Source organism: Rhinoderma darwinii, chromosome 11, assembly GCF_050947455.1.
Source record: "Rhinoderma darwinii isolate aRhiDar2 chromosome 11, aRhiDar2.hap1, whole genome shotgun sequence".
NCBI classification, from domain to species: domain Eukaryota; kingdom Metazoa; phylum Chordata; class Amphibia; order Anura; family Rhinodermatidae; genus Rhinoderma; species Rhinoderma darwinii.
In genome coordinates, this window is record NC_134697.1 from 61411001 (window position 1) to 61435803 (window position 24803).

General features: G+C 42.4%; 1 protein-coding gene across 4 annotated transcripts in view; it reads right to left on the reverse strand.

Moving 5' to 3' along the window:
- SEC24C (SEC24 homolog C, COPII component) overlaps window positions 1-24803 on the reverse strand; it is a 40937-nt gene that overhangs the window by 15136 nt on the left and 998 nt on the right. The window contains exons 2-16 of one of the 4 annotated variants that reach the window (XM_075841659.1): window positions 22765-22951; window positions 20563-20652; window positions 20190-20331; window positions 19053-19222; window positions 17720-18151; window positions 14741-14892; window positions 13760-13828; window positions 6332-6443; window positions 5933-6060; window positions 3755-3893; window positions 3040-3155; window positions 2389-2513; window positions 2104-2295; window positions 1324-1417; window positions 1122-1238 (exon numbers count right to left, since the gene is read on the reverse strand). In XM_075841659.1, the coding sequence (XP_075697774.1) occupies window positions 1122-1238; window positions 1324-1417; window positions 2104-2295; window positions 2389-2513; window positions 3040-3155; window positions 3755-3893; window positions 5933-6060; window positions 6332-6443; window positions 13760-13828; window positions 14741-14892; window positions 17720-18151; window positions 19053-19222; window positions 20190-20331; window positions 20563-20652; window positions 22765-22927 (2241 nt within the window). In that variant the 5' untranslated portion in view covers window positions 22928-22951. Of the gene's footprint in view, window positions 1-1121; window positions 1239-1323; window positions 1418-2103; window positions 2296-2388; window positions 2514-3039; window positions 3156-3754; window positions 3894-5932; window positions 6061-6331; window positions 6444-13759; window positions 13829-14740; window positions 14893-17719; window positions 18152-19052; window positions 19223-20189; window positions 20332-20562; window positions 20653-22764; window positions 22978-24803 lie in introns of all 4 variants that reach the window. The other 3 variants (XM_075841660.1, XM_075841662.1, XM_075841661.1) reach the window with 3 other exon arrangements.

Sequence of the window (24803 nt, forward strand, 5' to 3'; positions counted from 1 at the left end):
GTATGGGCAACTTTATGTAAAAATCATAGTGGTATATTTTGTGGTAACATCACATTTAGGACTTTTTTTTTTTCTATCCTAAGGATTTTTGAACATGTTTCTATGACCGTCCGTTAATCCAGAATATTTAAAGAGGCTCTGTCACCAGATTTTGCAAATCGGCGCTGCAATGTAGATAACAGTAACGTTTTTAATTTTTAAAAAACTAGCATTTTTGGCCAAGTTATGACCATTTTTGTATTTATGCAAATGAGGCTTGCAAAAGTACAACTGGGCGTGTTTACAGTAAAAGTCCAACTGGGCGTGTATTATGTGCGTACATCGGGGCGTGTTTACTACTTTTACTAGCTGGGCGTTAGGAATGGGAGTGTATGATGCTGACGAATCAGCATCATCCACTTCTGTTCGTTAACACCCAGCTTCTGGCAGTGCAGACACACAGCGTGTTCTCGAGAGATCACGCTGACACGTCACTCGCTTCCTGCCCAGGTCCTGCATCGTGTCGGCCACATCGGCACCAGAGGCTACAGTTGATTCTGCAGCAGCATCAGGGTTTGCAGGTAAGTAGCTACATCGACTTACCTGCAAACGCTGATGCTGCTGCAGAATCAACTGTAGCCTCTGGTGCCGATGTGTCCTCGCTCGTCCGACACGATGCAGGACCTGGGGCAGGAAGTGAGTGACGTCACAGCGTGATCTCTCGAGAACACGCTGTGTGTCTGATCTGCCAGAAGCTGGGCGTTCTGAAGAGAAGTGGATGATACTTCTTGTCAGAACGCCCAGCTAGTAAAAGAAGTAAAAACGCCCCGATGTACGCACATAATACATGCCCAGTTGGACTTTTACTTTAAACACGCCCAGTTGTACTTTTGCAAGCCTCATTTGCATAAATACAAAAATGGTCATAACTTGGCCAAAAATGCTCGTTTTTTAAAAATAAAAACGTTACTGTAATCTACATTGCAGCGCCTATTTGCTGCAATAGGAGATAGGGGTTGCAAAATCTGGTGACAGAGCCTCTTTAATAAGCTAGCAACCGTACCGCCCCATTGTTGTTGGATTAAAGCAATTTGCCGTAACATCAGGTTGGAGTGCAGTTAATAACAGGTTTCTATAGATACCTTTTCTTTATCTGTATTAAGGAGTTTTTTATCATCTCTGTTCTTCAGCTTTCCTGGTGCTTCAGCAATAGGAAGAGTTGTGTGAAAAACAAAGAGTTTACCAGCGCAGTCTGCTGCCTAGAAAGAAAACACAAAAATGACTGCAGAGCTGCAGGGAACGACAACTTTATAGACAAGTATTACCTTCTGGGTTTTTTTTTACCTTCAGAGCTTCCAAACCAGCTTGAATAACAGGTGCAAAAACAGTCTCTGTTTCTCTTGTGTCTGCAAACAGCTCTGGAATCTGGTCTAGCAAACTGCGAAAAACAAAGAAAACACGGTGTTACCTTGCTGGAAGCATCGGAGCACTCCACCTCCTGCTTAACATAGACGATTACTAACATTGTTATTACCAAGTCTAATATGTAAGCAAATCAAACTCTCCCATCAGTAATTTATGGTTTATTCTAAATTACCCAATGGGTCACAGACGTTACAATATGAAAAGTGGTATTACACACCCACACAATAGAAAATATATATACACACACACACACACACACAGTAATAAAGTAACAGTAGTTCTTCACAGACCATCGTGGATTTCTCAGAATTATACTAATAGAGCTCCTATTAAAATCACTGGGACTGACTGTAAAGAGTATGCACAAAGGCCTATCTTTCGGGGCTCCAGCTCTTGGACCCCTACCATTTCTGACATTCAGGTAGTATGCATTTTTTCCCATTAACCATCTTCGGTTGAAGAATAAATAATAATAATATACAGTATATGCCAACAATCATTTTCTCTGTAAAATAAAGTCACTTAGTCTGATAAAAAGAGCAGTTACAACCTCTACTCCGTTATAAACAGTGCACTATGAAGGAAGCCATAAATTAATTAAATCTCCAAGCGACTCAGAGGAATATCACACAACGCTCTAGAAAAGGACACACATTTATGACATACTTGTGTTCAACTCCAATACAGTCTGGCGATTACCTGGTAATGACAGTCCTTGATTCGTTCACATTTACAAGAAATCCATCCAGCAAGGGAACAAACATATCAGCCACGTCAGAAACCACCATCATCTGTGGCTGTGCCAGGGTGCTTTTCACATTATAGAAATGAAGAACTTTGTTGTAGGTCACAAAACCAACCCGTATCACTGATTCGTCCATATTACCTTCCCTAGAAATAAGCAAAGACTGAATTTATTAATGGATCATGGCTTATTAGACAGGGGAGATCAGAAATCGGATTACATTTACTACCACTACTAACCTGGGCAGATAATCAATGAGCTGCTTCAGTTCCTCACAGATCAGCGCTACCAAACCACTCTTCACAGCATTGTAGGAAACATCAATCATGAAGATGAAGGCTGGTGGGTTAGGACATTTATTATTCTGTTAACACACACACAAAAAAAAAGTGTAGATTTGTAAACTATATAAAACATGAAGTCAATTGAATATATATTTCCAATGATAATCTAGAATAATTTCCTCTCCACAGGATAGGTGATAATTTGCGGATTGCTGGGACCCCCACCTATCGTGAGAACGGAGATTTCAAACCCTCAGATCCTTGTTACTGCACTCACTGCAGTGAGGAGGAGCTGGAAAGTAGCGGCGGTCAAGCATGCGCCCGCCGCTTCATTCAATGTCTATGAGAATGACGGAAACCGCTGAGCACTGTACTTGGTGGTTTGTTATTCTCATAGACTTTGAATGGAGTGGCAGCGCGCACGCTCCAACGCCGCTCCATTCAATGTCCTCCCTCGAGCATTGACGAGGAACAGTGGGCTTAGGACCCTCATTCTTACGATCGGTGGGGCTGCAATGCGAGCAGAAAATGATCACCTATTCTGTGGATAGCTGATCATTTAGGATTCCAGGAAAACTTCTTTAAGTATAGGCGTTATAGTTGTACCTTGCAGTAGTCAACCGTTGCTGTGAATTCATAGGATCCCATTGAGAGTTCAGGTCTATCATAGCAATCTACCCGCTTCCCTGTGTGATCCAAGTGCTGAAAGTAGTGAGGCGGCACTATAAAAATAAGGGCAATAAGTTGATAAGAGATGAGAAACCAATTATTTGCAAACAAAAATATCTATATACAGCCCATCAGTACTCTAGAACAAAACTTCAAGCGAGAGAAATACGGAGGAAGAAAGAAAGAAAAGAAAGAAAGAAGAGCAAAAGGCATTTAATCACTGCAATTGTTTCTTTCCCAAAAAATTATAAAAGCCACATCACCAGATTATAAATTAGAAACGGTTATAAAGCTAGGCAGGCATCAAATCACAGTACCTAGCCTGCCTGCCTGCCCAACTGATATACTGGGTAAACGAGGCTAAGAACAAACCCCATATCTCAGAGACAAATTTAATGTAATCTTTATCTATCATTTTGAAAGAAACACAACCCTGCCACCGAGTACTGCCAAAAACCCTTGTGCCCTACGTAACCCCGACTACAAGGATTTTAGGATGCGGCTGCCCACAAGCTAAATTCTTAAAGCATTTACTTCTGGAAAAAAAAAAATCCTAGTAAATTACCCTGGTCTTGTGTCATTCACAGCTCCCACATAGGTCACCCTTCTTCATAAATGAAGTACGTGTAGGGAAGCGTTGTAAGTAACTTACCTTCAGTGACACAGCTGCAAAAGCAACATTGGAATCTCCTCCCTCCCTCAATGAACTGCATATACGGGCACATGTAGGCTTTACATCTGTTGCAGCGAATGGGCCCAGTCTCGCCATGATCAACTATACAAGGAGGGGCCTGCAGGGAGGAAAAACACAAACTTAGAAAATTAAACCATCAGTACATTATAATACAGTAAAAGAGAATGAAACCTTATACCAGACATGCGATGTTTGAACTATTCATTTATACTTACCAAGCACCATGAAATAGATCGATGGGGTTCGGTTATCCACAGGAAGAGCTACGATCATTTATCCCTGTGCAACCATTTTATGGTAAACCAAAATACTACTCCATTAATAATCTAATCAAATATGCAAATGTTAATGAAGCCAAAGTGGGCAGTGTGTCAAACAATTTATCATTTGGTTACTGAATGTAGCACATAGACAGTCAATAGACACGTTCAATGATGGCTTGGTTTCTTAGTAAGCGACTCCCTTCCACCCTATGTAAGCAGATGTTACATCAGGACCTGCCAACAAGCACCAGCCATAGATACCAAGGCTTCATCCATTCTTCAGCATATCCATACTTCTCAAAGACAACCGAGTTTGGTGTTGTCTGGAATAGTGAAGCATCTCCCATCCCCAATGTACTACGCTAACCAGTTTGGTAGATCTGCAGGTACCATTAACTTGACAACCCTTAGGGAGAGAGTCATGAGCTGATCTCCTCAGTCTTATCGCAAAACACAGCGGCTGGCTCAGGCCACATATGGAGGACAGTGGCCTTGGATTAGGCAAGCAAAGCAAGGATTGAAGTAGCTCCATTATCTCCAGCAGGAACAGTTTGGGTCTTTTAATGTAACTTTATGAATAGTTTGTAAACTTTGAAACAGAGTAAAACTGAAAAGGCAAACAAGATCTCCTGAAGACCTCACTATAAAATATAGCTGTGATTCCATAATATACAGTGAAACCTCTCCAGAATGTGATAGATTCAATGTCCCACTATATACTATGCATACTGCCCATCTTTTTTAAGAAGACCCCCCCCCCTAGAAGAGAAATTTTCAATGCAAGTGTGGTCTTTGTCCGTAATACTGTACGCTAATCTATGAGGAGGAAGTGTTGGTTTTACAGTTAAAGGGACAGTGTCATGATTTTCTTTTATTTGTGTTTTTATTTAATAAAATATTATAGACTAAAAGGAATTGACTCGACACTACTTTATTTACAGAACGCGGTTTTTAAAAACGCGTGTGTAAAGAAAATAAAAAAGTATGTACTAACAGCGCACTTTACCAATGTAAATGAAAAGCGTAATCAAGCGTTTTTTGATGCGCTTTTTGGCATGTAAAATTCACCAAATAACCACGTCAAATACGCCCCGTGTGAACCTGTCAATTGAAAAGTCATTCACTTCACTCATCTTTCTTAGGGTATGTGCACGCGTAGTGTTTTCAGACGTTTTTCGGGCCGTAAACTGCTGAAAAATCGGAAGCAGAACGCCTACAAAGATCTGCCCATTGGGAAATACGGCGTTCTATTCCAACATGGCATCTTTTTACGCCTCATTTTAAAAAAACGGCTCGTAAAAAGTCACCCGCGAAAAAGAAGTGTCACTTCTTGAGCCGTTTTTCATTGACTCTATAAAAAATAACTGCTCCAAAAACGGCTGTAAAAAAACACGAGTTTGATTAAAAAAACCAGCTGAAAATCAGGAGATGTTTTCCATTGAAAACAGCTCCGTATTTTCAGAAGTTTTTTTAGTAAGCGGGTAAAAATCAAAAAATGGGAGCCAGACACTGCTTAGCAATTTGAAGACACCTTTTCCTGGCTTGTAGCCAAAAATAGGGAGGGGGAGGGGTGAGATTTCCTCCCACATTTACAGCAGCTGTGAGTCAGCTTGCTTTACCTTATTCACCTTGCTGTAATGCTGGGAAGTGCTCCCTCTGGTGGCCAACATAGGAAAACATGTCAAATTATTATTTCATTTTGAATACATCCCACCATGTGGAAGAAAAAAAATTAAATGACTGAAAAAAACGTAAATATAATAAAAATAAGTAACTTACCTAAAAAAAAACAATATTTAATTTGCGACACATTCCCTTTAAGAAGAAAAATCCTATAGTCTACAAAGTCATCTAAAGGAAAATATAGTCTTACCTCATCCAAAGGTAAGGTTGCCAGAGGTTTAATAACTGCAGCAAGGGGAACCTGGGACTGTTTTGCCATATCTGAACTGGCCGGAAAGTTGTAAGAAGTACATCTTATATAGCGTGGACTTGTATTTCCTACAATGTGAGAAAATGAATGGCAGTGTATACAATTTGGGTAACAAAGTGTTAGGTAAAACAAAGAGTAACAGAAGACAACATTGTAACGATCAGAACGAATATAGAGTATGCTATAGGAGTAAAAAAATAAAATAAATCATCATATAATGCAACTATGTACACAAGTGTGGCCATTATACTACTATTCTACATTGCTCATAAGTAAACATCTCATCACACCATGGAAGGAGTTAAATGGTCAGACATCTAAATTACAGGCAAGGCGTACCTTGATCTTTGACCAAGAAGTTGGTAGTGACAAGTGGTGGAACTTGCCCCCTCAGTCCCGTGATGAAAGGCTCAGAACTCCTGTTAGTTCGATCATCTTCTATTACCTGGATCTAAGGTGAGAAAGCAGACCAATAAATGAGTCACAGTATAATGGAGAAAGGAGTTATTTTCAAAATAATATATACATAAAGGGTCTTTACTATGCTACATAAGCCCGTGACATTACAGAAGTCTAAAACACATGCAAAAGATCGTTTTTTTGAACATAAGAATTCCAGGGAAAAGAAAATACTTTTGAAAAAGAAAAGGTGTCTGGCCATTGAGAAACATGAAAATGTGATATGGCACACCACTTCATATACAATTCACAAATTATGTACAAATAAAAAAAAAATCTCTGCTGAACTAGTGGCTGATGCGATGGCTTTACTAATACACAAACATTTTAGAATATCGTATATGTTTTATGTTATTATATAAACAATGTTTACTAACGTTTATAAAGTGTGGCTGCATTTGCACGAGGAATGGCATATGATTGAGGAATTGGACCCGCTTGTTCTTGGGCTCAGTGGGGGTCCAAGAAGCTCATCCCCCAACATACTTTATAATGTCCTCGCTTTAATATGTCTAACTTAGACATTTAGGGGGAATTAACTTTCAGCCTGGAATGATCCTAATTTATTAAAAGGCATGTATGCTATCTCTGGCAGCCGCATAGAAAATGAATGGAGCAGTGGCCGAGCATGCGCAGTACTGCTACATTCATATGGGACAGCCAAGTAAGTGTGTTCAGAGGATCGGTGGAGGTCCCAGCGGTTGGATCCCTACGATCAGATATTAATCACGAGATTGCCGCATCAAAAAATGCTGCGTGAACTACCCCTTAATAGCATACCTTACCTTTCAAGTGACTTTTCAGAAGGGGGAATAATACTATTTTGGGCCATAATATGACTTGTATACTGACTTTTCTTTGGTTGCAGTTTTCCCCCGAGCTAGTGGGTGGAGTCTAACAGCGATCATGTCTCCCACGCACTGCACACAGAGAAGAGAACATGCTGCTCCCCTCTTTCTACCTCTGAGGGTGTGCTACAAAGCAGCAGAATCGAGGACATTATACAGCAGCGTATTTGTGAATCCAGCACTGGGGTGAGATAACAGGATTTTTTGTACTAACCAGTAAAACCCCTTTCTCATTTAATTCACTGGAGGACAGAGCATCATGGGTATAGGCCACTGACACTAGGTAAAAATAAAAAAAGTGTGGGTCCGCCCAGTGTGCTATACCCTCTGCGCCTCAGTTCGTACCAAGAGCAGGAGGAGAGCAAAGAAGGTTTAACACAATGTTTCCAATGAGAAAAGCAACCACAAGAAGCTCAAAAATCTAACAAAGAAATAGGGCTGGAAAAGGAATTTGACTGGCGAGTACAAAAATCCTGTTTTCTCGTTAAAGTATACACTGGGGGACACAGTATAATGGGATGTCTTAAAGAAGTCCCTAAGGGTAGGAAAAAAGAATCTTAGCCATGCGAGCAGCCTAAACAACGGCCAAAGATAGGATCCAGTAAGTAAGACCTCGAAAAAAATACGTAACGCGGACCAGGTGGCGGCTTTACAGACCTGAAGGGCAGAAGCCTGATGCTGCACCGCCCAGGAGGCCCCACTTGCTCTAGTAAAATGAACAGTGATCCGGAAGGGAGGTTCCCTACCCATAGCAGAGTAGGCCTTTTTAACTGCCAACCGTATACAGCTAGCAATGGTGGCCTTTGAAGCCGGGCCACCCTTACGAAGGCCCTCAGGAATAAGGAGTCCGACTTCCGTACGATTTTTGTAGCTGCAATGTAGACGCAAAGTGCTGTAATGACATTCAAGCAATGTAGGGCATGTTCGAGGATGAGGTGGTTTAGGACAAAATGAAGCAAGGACAATATCCTCATTAAGATGGAAGGATGGCACCTCCTTGTCCCTATGCAAAACCGCAAACTGAGGTTTGCAGGACAAGGCTGCCAGCACAGAAACTCTACGGATAGAGGTTATCGCCACAAGGAAAACTACGTTCCAGGATAAGATCCTGAGGGAAACTTGCCACAAAGGTTCGAAGGGTGGAGCCTGGAGAGAGTCAAGGACCAGATTGAGATCCCAAGTTTGCAGAGGAGACCGATAAGGAGGAGCACAATGTGCGACTCCATGGAGAAAAAAAGTCTTAATTGGAGTGTGGAAAGCCAAAATGCATAGATAGGGCTGAAAACTGCCCTTTTAGAGTAGTTAATCTGAGTCCCTGATCCAAACTCACCCGGAGGAAAACCAGAATTCTCAGAATGGAAAAACGGCGGGATGGAAGTGATGGGATTCACACCACCTAAAATAAGCCAACCAAGTACGATGGTAAATCCCTTGGGATTGTGTTTTCCAGGCCTTAATCGTGGTCTGAATGACTATCAGAGAATCCTTTGAACTTCAAAACCGCAGTTTCAACAGCCAAGCCGTCAAATGCAGCCGAGGTAAAGCAGGGTAGAACGTTGGACTGTGGCAAAGGAGGTCGTGCCGCAGAGGAAGCGACCACAGGGAGTCTGCCGACAGGAGCATGAAATCTGCGTACCACGCTCTGCGAGGCCAGTCTGGGGCCAGCAGAATGGCTGGGATTCCTGCGTCCTTGACCCTTTTCAGCACTCAAGGCAGAAGTGGAAGGGGCGGAAAGCGATAAAAGGATGTTGAAGGATGACCAGGGGAGAATCGGAGAGTCAGCTCCTATGGCCTTGGGATCCCTGGCTCTGGTGACGTAAACCAAGCAATTGTGATTGAGGTGAGAGGCAAAGAGATCCACGTCTGGGAAGCCCCACCAAATGCAAATGCAGTGAAAAATCTCTGGATGAAGAGACCATTCTCCAGGATCCAGACCTTCCCGGCACAGGTAATCTGCCTCCCAGTTGTCTACTCCTGGGATGTGCACTGCGGAGACATTTTGTTTCGCCCAGCGAAGGATCCTGGCGGATTCCTTCTATACAGTCCTGCTTCTTGTACCTCCCCGATGATTGTGGTATGCCACTGCCGTAGAATGGTCTGTCTGTATCCGCACTGTAAGACCCTGGAGAAGAGGCGGACAGGGTCAGGAAAATGGCCCACAGCTCCATTGTGATGACTTGCCAGTGGAGAGTTGTGAAGGGTTTTCCCTGAGAGACGTTGGGGAAAGACATCCACCACAGCAGCTCATTCTTGACTGAAGGGGACAGACGAATCATCAGATCCAATGAGACAGGAGACTTGTCCCAACGAGATCGCCAGCTGTAGAGATCGGTAGTGAAATTGAGCAAAAGGGACTGCCTCGAAGGTTGAGACTATTGTCCAAGACTTTCATGCAGAAGAGGATGGAGCAAGGAGCAGAGTATTGTCACTCCCTGTCAGAGTGGTGATCTTGTCCTTGGGTAAGAATCCCGTGGCTGCCTGTGTATCCAGGACTATCGATGGAAAATTCAATTTTCTGAGAAGGAGTGAAAGATGACTTGGTACTGTTGATCAGCCATCCGAATCTGCAAAGACAATCCAGCGTAATGTTGAGACTGCAAGTTGTCCTGTTTGGAAGGTGCCTTCACCAGAACATCGTCCAAGTATGGGATAAACCGCTATCCCCCTTTGATCTGAGGAGAGCCATGAGCACCGCCACGACCTTGATGGAGCCGTGGCCAGCACGAAGGGGAGAGCCACAAAATGGAAATGCTCAGATCTACTGCAAAGCGCAGGACACGCTGATGTACTTGAGCATTGGGAACATGAAGATAAGCATGTTCTAAAGGACTAAATTAATGGCGCCACTGACGGAACACCGCGGTTTGCGCTGTGAGGCCAGTCTTAAGTAAAAAAAGAGAAGATAATGCTGAAGAATGTCTGCCAGAACATAAGTGTTAGAAAACACCTAAGAATAAAAAAAACTTCTATATAGAATGCCACAAGCCCACTGACAAATTGCTCCACCACCACAGCAGTTTCCAATGGCAGGGCGGTGGTGCATACTTACCTGCCGGTCATCTTCAGGCACAGCCTGTCACACCTTTGAGAAATGCACACGTGTAGTGTGGCTGGCCGGATATCTCAACCTCCGTTGCAGTAATAGTGGACTGGGTGACCAAGGTCGGGAACATCCACGATAGAGGTGGGCATCCACTAAGGTGGGAAGAGCACCCGCCGAAATGACAGGCATCCACTGAAACAGTAGGAATTCCTTCTGCCTATCGCCCAAAGGGGAGTCACCAAGAGGAACTCTTACCCTGCACACCTGAAGGAGAAATAAAAAATAAATACAACTAAAATAAAAAAAATCTAGCAGAATTGCCTGCAGTGCAGGTCATGTCTGCCTCTTAAGACACTAGGCTAAAACGGAGGGTTTTGAGTGCTCAGCAGAGGCATAGCCCAGCCCATCGTCGGAGCGTCACTTCTTTTATATTTACCCAATGTCAGCGGCCAATACCCATAGTACTCTGTCCTCCAGTGTATACTTTAACAAGAAGTGTGTGTGTGTGCAAGTGTGTGTGTGTGTTCCTCTGCTCTTGCTCCCTCCTCCCCTCTCCATGGATTTCTAAGGAAAGCATTTAACCTGATTCCCTCAGTGAGCTGATAAACACCTCCCAAGATGGCTATGAGAAGTAAATGTGCAGGAGGCAAGGGAAGAAGTGCCTGATAAGTGTGTGTTGTTTTTTTTAATGATTAGTGACCATGAAATGATAACTTTAAAAAAGGTGCTCTCAGCCTTGGATAATCTCTACTTGTTAAAAGGTCCCTTGACAATAAGCTGATCATGTGGTACTTCCCTGTTGGGATTCCAAGCGATCAATTGTAATCTGTGGGGAAACCTGGCAATAAGTGTTACATTTCTATGGAGCTCCACCACAGGGGAAATTAAGAAATACACAGCACATTTTCAAATCAATGTGATTAGTGTGTAATTCAGGACAGGACTGGTCCTCCAGAACAAGAGACGTTCTTTGTAAGCACTCTCCACTTTGGCCAAAAGATGAGCAACACAAACAGGAACCCTCCTTTATTAACTTAGAATTTCCTAATAGTGTAAATGAAAATGGCCTCTTTAAACTAGACACCACCCAACAACATTTTAAGGGCTTGTTCGACAGTTTAAGAAATGACACAGGCTACAGGACAGGTTATAAAAATAATAATTAAAACAAAATAGACGTGTTAAATTCCTTGCGGCTCCCGTGCGATGATCCCACGTATTAATTATTTTATGCAGCGATGACGTGGTGTACATCCACGTGACCGCTGCATCCAATCACTGGCCACAGCAGTGATGATAGCATGTATGGCACATTGCCTGTGAGATCATTGATTAGCTGCTGTGGTTACATGAATGTACAGCATGTCGTCAGACCGCTGGGGACTACAAAATAATATGCCACAACACAGAACTGCGCATATAATTATGCCCACCACACAGAATTGCCCCTAAATATCCATAACATTGTGGCAGTCACATTAAGGCTGGGTTCACACGACCACATTAACGTCCGTAATGGATACTGTAATCATGTTTTCAGTACGGGACAGTAGTTCCACGGAGAGGCAGGGACTCCTAGCATCGTACATAACTATGATGCTAGGAGCCCGGCTCCCTGCACTGAGTTCGGTCCGGGACTTCCGGCCGAAATACGTTCGTCCATTACGGACGTTAATGTGGTCGTGTGAACCCAGCCTAACTGTGGCCATAATATAAAGGGGTTGTTCATGTGTGGTCTTTGGTATTACAGATAAACTCCATTGAACACTCTACTACACAAACTAAGAACAGTTGTTACACGGTTTCTGGAAGAAAGCCATCATGCTTTTAGGTGTAGTCCAGTAAATACAGATTATTCTTAAAGAGGCTCACAATGGTGTGACAATTATTAAAAAAAGAAAAGAAAAAGGGGGATAAGTCACCAGGACAGCTTTGTACTGGTTTACCATTCGGGGCCCTTTTTTTTTTAAAGTTCAAAAGGGAACTTTATACTCCTTTAAAGAGGATATGTTAGGTTTCAGATTAAGGCCTCGTTTACACGAGCGTGATATAGGTCCGTGCGACGCGCGTGCTTTTCACGCGTGTCGTACGGACCTATGTAAGTCTATGGGGGCATGCAGACAGTCCGCGAGTTTTGCTCAGCGTGAGTCCGCTGAAAAAAACTCACGACATGTCCTATCTTTGCGCGCTGTTCACGCATCACGCACCCATTGAAGTCAATGGGTGCGTAAAAATCCCGCAGGTCACACGGAAGCGCTTCCGTGCGAACAGCGTGATTCGCGCAACAGCTGTCAAACTCTGAACGTAAACAGAAAAGCACCACGTGCTTTTCTGTTTACAAACATCCAAACGGAGTGTCATAACGATGGCGGCTGCGCGAAAATCTCGCAGCCGCGCATCATACGCTGATGACACACGCAGCTGTTAAGTGCCTTTTGCGCAAGCAAAACGCCGCATTTTTTGCGTGCGCAAAACGCACACGCTCGTTTAAACCAGGCCTAACACAGTTGCATTTTATAGGATAGATTAAATGCGTTTTCCCACCACAACTAGCGATGGCATATCGCTAGATTAGGACTGTCAAGACCCCCCACTGATGAGAACATTATACATATCCTAGAAATAGGTAATAACATTCTAAAATAGAAAAACCCCTTGACTGTATTAAGCTGAGGCTAAATGGCGACTTTGGCCACAACATAGGGCGCGCGGCCTGCTACGCAAGCAATAAAAAGCAATGTGGCTGCAATTCGACCTGCAGGTTGCCGCAACTGCAACACATTAACAAATAATCAATCAGGTTCAGATTTCTTGCAACCTGCAGGTCGCAACGCGTTCAACAAGCGATAGAGCCGAAGTCGCCATGTAGCTCTAGCCTTACCAAACACTATTGCCTACACCACCACCCAGTAACAGCTAATCTATTAATAGTGACATGGTCAGATTTCCCTTGTGATTTCTCAATGTAAACTGAGGAGTACAGAGATGGACAAGCTGCAGGCGTCAGGTAACCAGTGTTTCCAGATTACCACAGACCCGTAATACAATGGAGTTAATATCTGGCCAATGAACTGGCTCCTGTAATCTACATAACATTATCAAATCTTGGATGCGTAGCAACGAACATAAAAGGACAACCCATGGCACATTATTTTACATGGAATGACACTGATAACAGGCCCTGCTGACTGGTTGTCTTTCGCTAGTATACTCATTGTCACAAGGAAGTTCTATTAGGATGCCATCAGCTACATGAACACAGAAGTACACACTATTGACACTGTACATGAAGGTATTAGTGACATTAGGGGATGGAAGGCGGCATGCGTTAGTGAGGTGAGCGGCATGCACAAGGTAGAGCGAGCCAGGTCACGATCACACAAAAATACAAGGGAATGACGCACACTCTTCACTTACTGGACTGGGAATTGCATCTGGGTCTATCCTGTGCCTTGTTTTCTGCTGGGGTGGCAGCTCATTAAGTTGCTTTATTGTTTAAAAGACGAGAGTAAGCGATGCCACAAAATAGCAAAGAGAAAGAGAATTAAAGGATAACGAAACAAAACGAGAAAAAAAAAAAAAAAAAGTGTGTGTTTGTTATGTTCACTCGCCCTCTACCCATACAAGCAGGTAGATGGCACAAGCATTTCATGCGTTTAATTGCCCCACAGAGGGACATTAATTGACTTAGTATGTAAAGTATAATAAGAAATGAACACGTAAAGAGAAAGCGTTCCATCGTCACAGCTCAGATTATTCACACAACAGACAAAACCAGCAGCACCAAGGACAGACGATGCCTTACACCAAGGTAATTAATATAGTCTTCTTTTCATGCACTTTTATTCACGTATACCTAACAATTACCGCAACTAAAATTGGATTGAACAGTTAGACGCATTCACACGTGGCAAAAAGCTGGCGCTATTATCGCACACGTAAATGCATTCTTTTGCCTCTGTTCTACACGTGTTTTTGTGGTGGACATGTGGCATGCCCATGGTAAGGCAATAATGCAGTTATGCCTGAGATTAAACACTAGTAAATATAGGTTCAGATATAGTCTCAACTTGTTAAGAATTCTATTCACGTTTCTTAATTATAACATTTTAATTTTGGAAAAAAAATACAATTATAGCTGCTATTACAAATCCCACAGGGTTGTGACTGAACATGCAGACTCCAAGTAATGGTTCAGTTTTTGGTGAAATCTTTAACGTTAAAGTGCATGTAACTCCATTATACTCCTCAAAGCCACACAACGTCCAATCATGTTCTACGGTGCGAAGACGTAAAAAATGCTAGGAACAAACTTCGGCCTGCGCGTTATTTCCTTCCAAGAAAAATCTATTTAAATTAAAAAGGACAAATATAAAATGTCAAAACAGATCCACTTACAGGGCTGGGGATTGAATCTGGATCCAACCTCTTTTGTGCAGGAGGTGGTGGGGCGGGGGGGCCCTGCGGACCAGGCTGGTTACCATAATTGGGTGTGTGAGGATATGTTGCTGGGTATCCAGGCTGTGGACCCCGAACTGGCCCAAAAGAACCTAAAAATAAAACAAATACTGCGTTATTAACACTTGAAGAACGAACCTGAAGAGGATTTCCCTTTATAGCTAACAAGTCCATAATATAGTCTTATCGGAATAGTTTACTCTACCACAGCATTATATTAAGGAATGAACACAATTTTTTAAAAGTTATGTTAATCCTTCCCAGCCACCGAAAGAGGTTGTTCGGGACTAATATATATATATATAAAAAAAAAATTCTCCGCCCCCCCCCTCCCCTCCCAAAACAGCACCACTGTGCAGTCCATGGGCTGCTTCTGGTATCGTCTGGCTGCACAGTGACTACCTGATCAGTGACTTGCTAAGGACACTCGTTTAACATACATTGGGCTTTGAACTTTCTGGGCACATCAGCATATACTCCTAGCGCAATGTGAACAGAACCAAACCTTAGATATATATACAATGCATGCAAAATACGAATGACGGATCACATCTTTTCTACTGCCTTGAGCCCCGAAAATATAAATGCAGGAATAAAAACAAAAAACAAACAAAACACTGACATCTTTAGGCCCTAAGCAGAAGGATCCAAGTCACAAAAATCCTAAATACACAGATTATATGGGTCCATATTGTACTTCTATTTGCCTCAGATTTTACATTGAGACAGGTTTTTTAGTTTCAGGTTCTCATAAAATCCATAAGAAAACAAAAATAGTGGGCATGCTCCAACACAAGCAGTATTAGAGGGGTATTCCAGGGACTCCCGCATTACAGAGCTGTAGTGCAGTCCATGCAAATTGCCTAGCCATGTTATATTTTATGGTACCTACTTAGTGTTCATTTTTTCTTATAAAATAAGAACTTTCAATAGCTTGGGCTTGTGACAGCAAGATAGTTTGGGGTTTGTTAACTACTGGACAACCGATGGTCTATCCACTGGATAGGTCATGAGTATATGATCTGTGGGGGTCTGACACCCAGACCTTGAACAGATCAGCTGCTTCCGGGCACTGGACGTCCATGCTGGAAGCAGATGGCTCCAGTCACAGAATAGCGGCCGAGCTGCAGTCAAGCCCCTATGCAATGTACGGAGCATTTACTGCCGTTCACCCTTCCATCACTCCTGAGCTGTTTTACGGTCCCCGCCAATAAAAAGCATCCCACAGCATAATGCTGCTGCCACCTCCATTCTTTACTCTGCGACGGGTGTTTTTTGGGGTAATGGGAAGTGTTGGGTTTCCACCACACATAGCGTCCCCCATGACGACCAAAAAGTTACATTTGAGTCCAGTCTGACCAGGGAATCTTCTTCCATGTGTTTTGGAAGTCTGCCACATGCTGTTTGGTGAACTCAAAAAGGTGTTTTCTTATGTTTTCCATTAAGAAATATTTTTTTTCTGGCCACTGCCATAAAGCCCCACTCTGAAGTGCATGACTTATAGTGGTCCTATGGACAGATATTCCACCTTCCCCGTGGAACTTTGGCGCTCCTTCAGTGTTATAGTTGGTGTTGAATCTCTTATTAATGCCACATTCTTTCCATTTTGTTATAATGGATTTCATTTTTACTGCAGCAGGTTTGTTGAGATTTTCACATGTTCATTTGTTGTGAAAAACCACATGCGTTTTACCAGGAATCTCCACAGGTTTGCAATGCGATTATTGGCCGTGCGGTAATTACTGGAACACATTGAAACCATGTGCTTCACTTATTAGAACCGCACAGCCAATAACTGCATTGCAAAACTGCGGTAAAACCAGTGGCACGCTTTTTTCACACCAAATAAGCACAAAAAAAATATATATATCGCTACAAAACTGCAGTAAAAGTTCAATCAGCCTGCCCTGTGAAATCTAAGCCTTACGAGTTTCATAGCAAAGGGATGTATACATATGCAATTACAGCTTTTCAGTTTCTAGGTGTGTTTTTTTTAAACCAGGTTTTTTTCTTTTATTCCACGGTTACAGTTTGGACTATTGTGTCAAATATATTACAAAAAAATCACTTCTTGTTCCAGGTTGTAATGCAACAAAATGTGAAAAACACCAAGGAAGGGGGTCGGATACTAATGCAAGGCACTGTATATTTATACATTTCAGAAAAGTAAAACACATTTATAAAATAACTCAAACCAATGCATTTCCAGCTGAATACAAAGAATCCCCCACCCCCATCCCCAAATATGGATCCTAGGAAAAGCACGAAGAAAAAAATAAAAAAAAAAAGATAAAAAAACCACTGCCGATTAAAAAGCCATGGGATTTTTTCACCTTCACTATCTAGCATTAGAAGTGTGTTCAACAGTACGACAGAACCTGCAGTGATTTCACTTGCTATATGAAGCCGGCACATCACAGCTTAACTTCAAACATTTTCCCTAAGGAATAGAGGGGTTTTCCGAAATCAGCAAAAATCTGGCTAAGAATGGGAGGGGGACCAATAAAACACCCATTGTTCACCTGAAAAATCCCCTAGTGTTCCAGTGCAGTCCCGCTTTTTGTTGACGGTGCTGCAGTGATGACGTGCCCGTATACTCACATGATCATTGCAGTCACTCACTCTCTGGCACTCAGTGGTTTACAGAACAACACAGCTGAGGCCAGTCATTGGTTGCATCGATCACATGGGTCCATGGGCACGTCATCGCTGCAGTACTGTAAAAGAGCGGCGTAGAGCACAAGAGTGGCTGCGCTGGTATGCCAGGGAATTTGTCAGATGAGTAATAGGTCGTTTATGGTTTTATGATATTTCCCCCCCCCCCTTGGTGAGATTTTTGCCGATCTCAGAAAATGCCTTTAACATTTTGAATGTCATGATTTAGCAATAGAAATATAAAATCATTTGCAAACTGCTCACCGTTCTGCTGAAGAGGAAATCCTCCCTGTCCAGGTGGTGGCATGGAAGGAGGGGGCCCCTGAGGACCCAGTATCATACCAGGAACAGCTGTTTGGGTTTGAGTTGGTGATATATTGTTCGACTGAGATAAAGGTGGCCCAGATAGTGGCTGTCCTGGCATTCGTGGAGGACCTCCTGAAATAGGTGGAGGATAGTGAGAGGCTGGTGCAACTGGTTGAGAAGAAAAACCTTGTGGAGGAGGAAGGCGCTGTGGAGCAGGAGGTCCAGTAAATTGTTGGGTTGTAGTTGGCTGGACTTGTGGTAAACTGGTAGGAGGCATTCCTTGGGACAAATTCATAGCAGCTGGAACTTGATTACTGGAATATGGGTTGTAAGCACCTGACCCTGAGGCAGGAAAACTTCCAGAGGACGGTGGAAGAGAACTATGTGAACCTACGGCAAAAAAAAACAAAAAAAAAAAACACAGAATAAGATACATGCCAAAACTATGTTCTAATCTGGTTTAAAGAGGCTCTGTCACCAGATTATAAGTGCCCATCTTCTACATAATGTGATCGACGCTGTAATGTAGACAACAGTGGTTTTTCTTTCGAAAACCGATCATTTTTGAGCAAGTTATGAGCTAGTTTAGATTTATGCTAATTAGTTTCTTAATAGACAACTGGGCGTGTTTTTACTTTTTTACCAACTGGGCTTTGTAAAGAGGCGTGTATGATGCTGACCAATCAGCGTCATACATTTCTCATTGTTCCAGCCCAGGTTGTTTTACTGCACAGCGTGATCTCGCTGTGCTGTAAATCCCACAGAAACTTTACCGAAGTGTCGGGAGTGTGAATAGACATCGTGTCCTGGCTGGAGGCGATGTCTATTCACTCTCAAGACACTTTGGTAAAGTTACTGTGGGTGTATGTGACAGCACAGCGAGATCACGCTGTGCTGCGAGTACAGCTAAACATGAATGAAGAGAAGTGTATGACGCAGATTGGTCACTGATTGGTCGGCGTCATACACTTCTCTTTACAACGCCCAATTGGTAAAAAGTAAAAAAAACGGCCAGTTGTCTATTAAGAAACTAATTAGAATAAATCTAAAATTGTTCATAACTTCCTTGAAAATTATAGTTTTTCAAAATAAAAACCTGTTATCTACATTACAGCGGCGATCAGATTATGTAGGAGATAGGGCACTTATAATCTGGTGACAGAGACTCTTTAAGAAGGTGAAGTCATAAAATTGTGGAAGAGGCAAAAAACAGAGCACACGTTATAATAATAAAATAAATAAAGATTAGAATGATGAATTGGATGGGACCCTCGAACATAAGTCTTCTTACCAAAGCTAGTTGCCGTTGGAGGTGGAGCAGATGTAGAGACACCACCAAGATGCATGCCAATCATTTGGTTTGTTAACTGCTGTGTACTGGTTGAGGAGGGGGGGTATTGCTGAAAATTAGTTGCTTGCGGAAGAGATCCTGTTTGAATATATGGTTGAGATACAGGTGGTCTGAAGCAGGGAAAAAGAAAATTAGCTTTAAAAAAAATTCACTGAGGAAGCATCTAAATAAAAAAAAGACAGATATTATAAAAGGAAAATAAATAAATAATAACTTGGTGAGATTCACCAGGGTCCAAATAAGGACTGGAAAATAAATTTGACAAAACAAAGACAGATTGAAACCTTATGTAAAAGGAGCAAAGAAAATAAATGAAAGGGGTTCACTGCGCATTTTATATTGATGGCCTATCCTTAGGATAGGTCATTAATAGCAGGTCAGTGGGGGTCTGTCTATTTCCGGGTACCCCCAACGATCCCATTGACTGAAGGGGCAACATCGATCATCACCACGGCCTCTTCAGGGTTTACCAGTACACATCCGCAGAAGCTGCGTGCGTGTAAACTGTGAAGAAGCTGCAGCAGCCCTACCAATAAGCTGATCTGCGGGGGTGCCAGGACTTGGGCCCCCTACCGATCTGATATTGGTAAGGATAGGCCATCAACATAAAATGCCCAGAGAACCCGAGATTGTGAGTGCCTGTGTATGAAGCTGGAGGACCCCTTTTTAAAATGCTGCCTGCAGTGATCAGATGAAATAGGCCTGCGAAATTTGAATGCAGACACTCTGCTGTCCTGTGTATATACAGTACACAGTTCTGTAGCATCTGACATAAATGTTTGATTATTGGAAGTCGGACTTCTAGGATCCAACCAACCCTCCAAACAGATGTCTCATGCCCATTTTACAGTGTTGGTTTCTGCACATGCATTATCCTGCCCCTTTATAGTGAACAGAAGACACGCAGAAAGCAGAGCCTATTCACCTGTTTTGGTATTTCAAATAGACTACATGGAGAATGACTTATACGTGCATCCATAAGGTGGTAGGTTGGCCTGCACTGCTATCAATAATAATATGTAATGCAGTTATTTTCCAATGTATTAAATGATTCAGATAGTAAATGCTGACACACACCTCTGCATCTGATTGGTTAATGATGCTGGTCCATTCTGCATGTCACCCTGGCCGCCATACTGGTTGTACTGCATCTGTTCTGGAGGAAGAGGCATCCCTGCTGCAGGTGGGGCACCTGATGTTGGTGTAGATCTCACGAGACCTGAGTAAGAAAAAATAAACAGGCACCAAGTGTAAGTTACAATCACAGCAATCCTTACATGAAGCAACAGAACCAGACAGCTCCCTTTGGAGTTCACTGATTAACTCTTAGTTAACTACAATAGAACAGAGTTGGCATCAACTCTACGAGGTGTTTACTGGAATCAGAAGACATGTCATCTTAGTTGAGCTGATGGGAAATCCTTTGCTGGAAGTAACAAAATACATTTACCTATATAGTGAGAGGTAATAGGAGAGGAAGTGCCAGAGGTGAAAGAATCAGGAGACCCTTTCTGAGGGAATCCCGAACTAGAAGGATAACCTAGAAAGAGAAACAGGAAGACAGGAGTCTAAAGTTTAGTGAGGAAAAGAAACCCAAAAATTGCAGCGCGTATAGATTACATATATTACACTTTACCAAATTAAACACCTCAAACAGATCCATGGACAATGAATAAAAATTAAATAAATGCGAGAATAGTTACTAATCTTAATTTCGGTCTAAAGCTACATGCGAATATTATATATCCCTCTGTATACGTACATCATATTACAGATGCCCGATCACTGGGAGGTAAGAAAGCAAAGGGAACATCATTCAGCAACTTCCAAAGTCATAAAGGTACACAATGATCTCACTAGCTGGCCACGCAAGGTTTACATTAAGTTATTACACATCCGGAATTACTGCATGTGATTTTGGCCTAAGGGTTTGTCTAAACGTGACGGAAAAGCTGTGGATTTGCAAAGTTCGCTGCGGAATAGAGTAGCAGGCAAGTAGATGAGATTTTAACAAGTCTCACCCAGATGTTCAAAAAAATGTAATTGCGGAGATCGACCTTCTGTGCGGAGCTTTAAATCTACAGCATGTCAATTCCTGTCACGGAAGCACAAATTTGTTGCAGATTTTGACCTTACCATTGCCATGGTGCTCCCATGGTGACGTTTACCTAGTGTGTTTACCAGCCTCCAGCGACGACGTGTCACATCAATCACAGGCTGTAACCCTTAGGGTATGTGCACACGATAACTGCAATTATGTCTGAAATTACGGAGCTGTTGCCAGGAGTAAACAGCTCCTGAATTTCAGACGTAATTGCATGTACTCGCGTTTTTCGCCGCGTCTTTCACGGATGTAATTTGGAACTGTTCTTCATTGAAGTCAATGAAAAACGGCTCCAATTACGTCCCAAGAAGTGTCCTGCACTTCTTATGACGAGGCTGTAATTTTACGCGCCGTCTTTTGACAGCGACGCGTAAAATGACAGGTCGTCGGCACAGTACATCGGCAAACCCATTGAAAGTAATGGGCAGATGTTTGCCGACGTATTGGAGCCGATTTTTTTAGACGTAATTTGAGGCGTAAAACGCCTCCATTACGTCTGAAAATAGGTCGTGTGAACCCAGCCTTACACGTCATCGCTGGAGCCAAGTGAACAGAGTCCGGCAGGGGACCAGGGAAGCCTCACCATTGCAGCACCAGGTGTTAGGAAAGGGGAGTACACTGGGGTTTTATTCCCGCAAAAAAACTATTTGGTGTGGATTTCCTGCGGATTATTGGTCGGATTAGTTGCGGAATGTTCTGCAGCAAGTCTGACCCGCATGGACCTGGCTCTAGACAAAAAACATTCACCTAGATTTCATATCAATACCCCAACTACTTTATCTCAACAGAAGTCTCATGTCTAAGACCACTACATTATGCTATTAAGATGGAAAGGGACTGTGAAAAAACAGCTACGAGCAACTCTGTTACCTTGAACAGTCTGTACCAGGAACCACAAGTTTCCCTTAGAACAAGTACATTATGATCTCTGTGAATGGGATGGAATAATGATTTATAAAAAAAATAATAGTTAATAATAAGCTTCTGGTTTATGGTCATTCAAATTTCAAGAACAGCAACTGTGCAAGGTAACAGTGTGCCATGAACATGGGGTCCACGTCAGGAAACCCTGCTGTCCTACACCTCTTAGGCATCCAAACAATCGTCCATATTAAGTCAGACTTCTTATACATAAAACCAATATAAAAGTCTTCTACAGAGAGGCAGGCATTACAAGTAATAACGGCTCATTCACAGGGCCATATTTTTGTTCCGTCCGTAGATTTCTTGCCAGAACTTAAGAGCGGATTCGATCAGGTAATAGCCGGAAGGAAGGTTTTGCTGTTTACATCTGACAGGATCCACTTCTGTTTTCGCCAAGAAACGTACAGATTTAAATCAGACTGAAAACACGCTTATGCTACTAAAAAAATTCCTGCAACAGAGTAAGGCAATGTTCACACAGTGATTTTTATGCATATTTTTTGAGCCAAAGCCAATAGTGGATGCAGGGGGAAGGAGAAACCTCTTCTGGCTTTGGCTCAAAAAAGCGCACTAAAATCTTCAACAAATTGCGACGTGTTAAACAGTCTCTACGATCAATAATACCTTGTGACGGTGCATGTTGTGGGTAACCTTGCACAGGTCCATTATACCCAGGATACTGAGGACCCCCCGGCATTGGTTGCCCCCCATAGACTGGCTGTTGGTATCCTCCGGGCATGGGCTGCATGTAAGGTGTAGCTAAGTGAGGTGGCTGGTTTACGTTCATCTTGTGTACATCCCCAGACTGGTCCTATCGGCACAGGCAAGAACAGAATTCTGTTAAACAACAAGTATTCACATTTTTATACATCAACACAACATGTAGCTACAGCATTACCAACTCTTATGTAAAGGGGTAGTGTCATCCTGGCTCCTAAAACACCCCCTGGCAAACAGGGGAATACGTGGCATTACATAGACATTCAGGTGATGGGGTGACACCCCTGTCTGTGAGAGCCCGCTGCGTGTGATCAGCTCTCCGCTCTGGCTTAGATGGGACAACCCCTTTAAAGTGAAGAATTTTGAAAAATAAATTCTCTGTACAGGTGCATCCATTTTTCGTTGCTACCTTCCACAAAAATACAGGAATTCAGCAGCATCTTACATTACCGTTATATTCCATTACTAATAATGCTCATCACTCAGGTCACATGTCCAACGCAGTCAGAAATTTACAACTGCCATCTAACTTTTTGGGTTATTTTTTATTGAGGTCTATGAAACTTTTAGAAAAAGAAAAAATATCCTGGAGCTCGATAATGTACCCCAAAAGTCTTCAGTATTCAGTCTGTTCTTCACTTCTACATACACACAAACAAGTCCATGACTGACTGATGCCCATCGCCCACTCACAGGGCACAGCTGGAGCTTTACATCTATAAAGTCAAACGCTAAAGAAACTGCCATGACTAGAAATATTAGATCACCACTTGATCGTCGTATATTGGAGTCAGCATGGATGTTTGGGACAATGAAGCTTTTGTTTTTATATAGAGCAGCATGTTACTGGTTTTACAAGATAACTCATTCATAGTTGTATACAGCATTGTCCAGGGAAACCATACCAAGATCTACTACTCCAATAACAAATATATATTCAGACAAGTTCTTCACAACCAATATGGACTGATCAGAACTTGTGTTTTTTTTATTGCAGACTCAGAAGACTAGATGTGCAATAAATCTATTTGTATGGTTTTATGTGGATAAAGCTTAGCCAACCAATATCCAAACGTCCTATAAGGGCCTATGGATGTCATAGAGGGACCCGCCATCAGCTCGGCAGAGCGCTGGTACCTCTTTAAATGGTGAAAATTAGCCTTATATTATTGAATGACCAGCCAGAATTTAGTGATATGTTTTATTCATTTACAGAGATATTGGCTTTCTTCCCGTTTTGTTCCAGCCCCCAAATTTGACACAGTGACAATAGGAAGCACATATTGGATGTCATTTTTTAATTAGCTGCTTAGAAACTTTGTTACCCAATGAACATGCTGAAAAAAAATGAGGAGTTTTCCATTTTCCATTCATAGATGACAACTAATATGGCTGCACGTTTTGTTGTCACCATTACAAAAATGAGCAAACTTTGACTGTTACTTTACCTTCTGATTGACTGATATAGGGTCAATTTTACATTTTGGATGTCTTCCTCTTTAAATTATATATTTTAGATTATATTACGGTTATACAGCTTTGCACTTCAACATTTTCAAGATCTGTTTGCTGTCAGTGAATAGGAACAGTCTTGTTTACATCCAGTAATTTCTGTTGCTTATGAAGAGACATATCCTGCAGCACTGTACAAAGATGGTCACTCACTGTCCCCAGTGGAGCTCACAATCAAAATTCCCTATCTATATGTTTTTGGAGTGTGAGAGGAAACCCTGCACACACGGGATGATCATACAAACTCCATGCAGATGGTGGTCTTGTCAGATGTGAACCTAGGACTCTAGCGCAGCAAGGAACAGTGCTAACCACCGCCCACTGATATAAACAAGAACATTCACTGACTGCAAGCATATACCTGGAAAATGGTAAGGGACTAAATATCAAGCATTATCAATGCAAATTACAACAAGTAACTTCCAATTAGA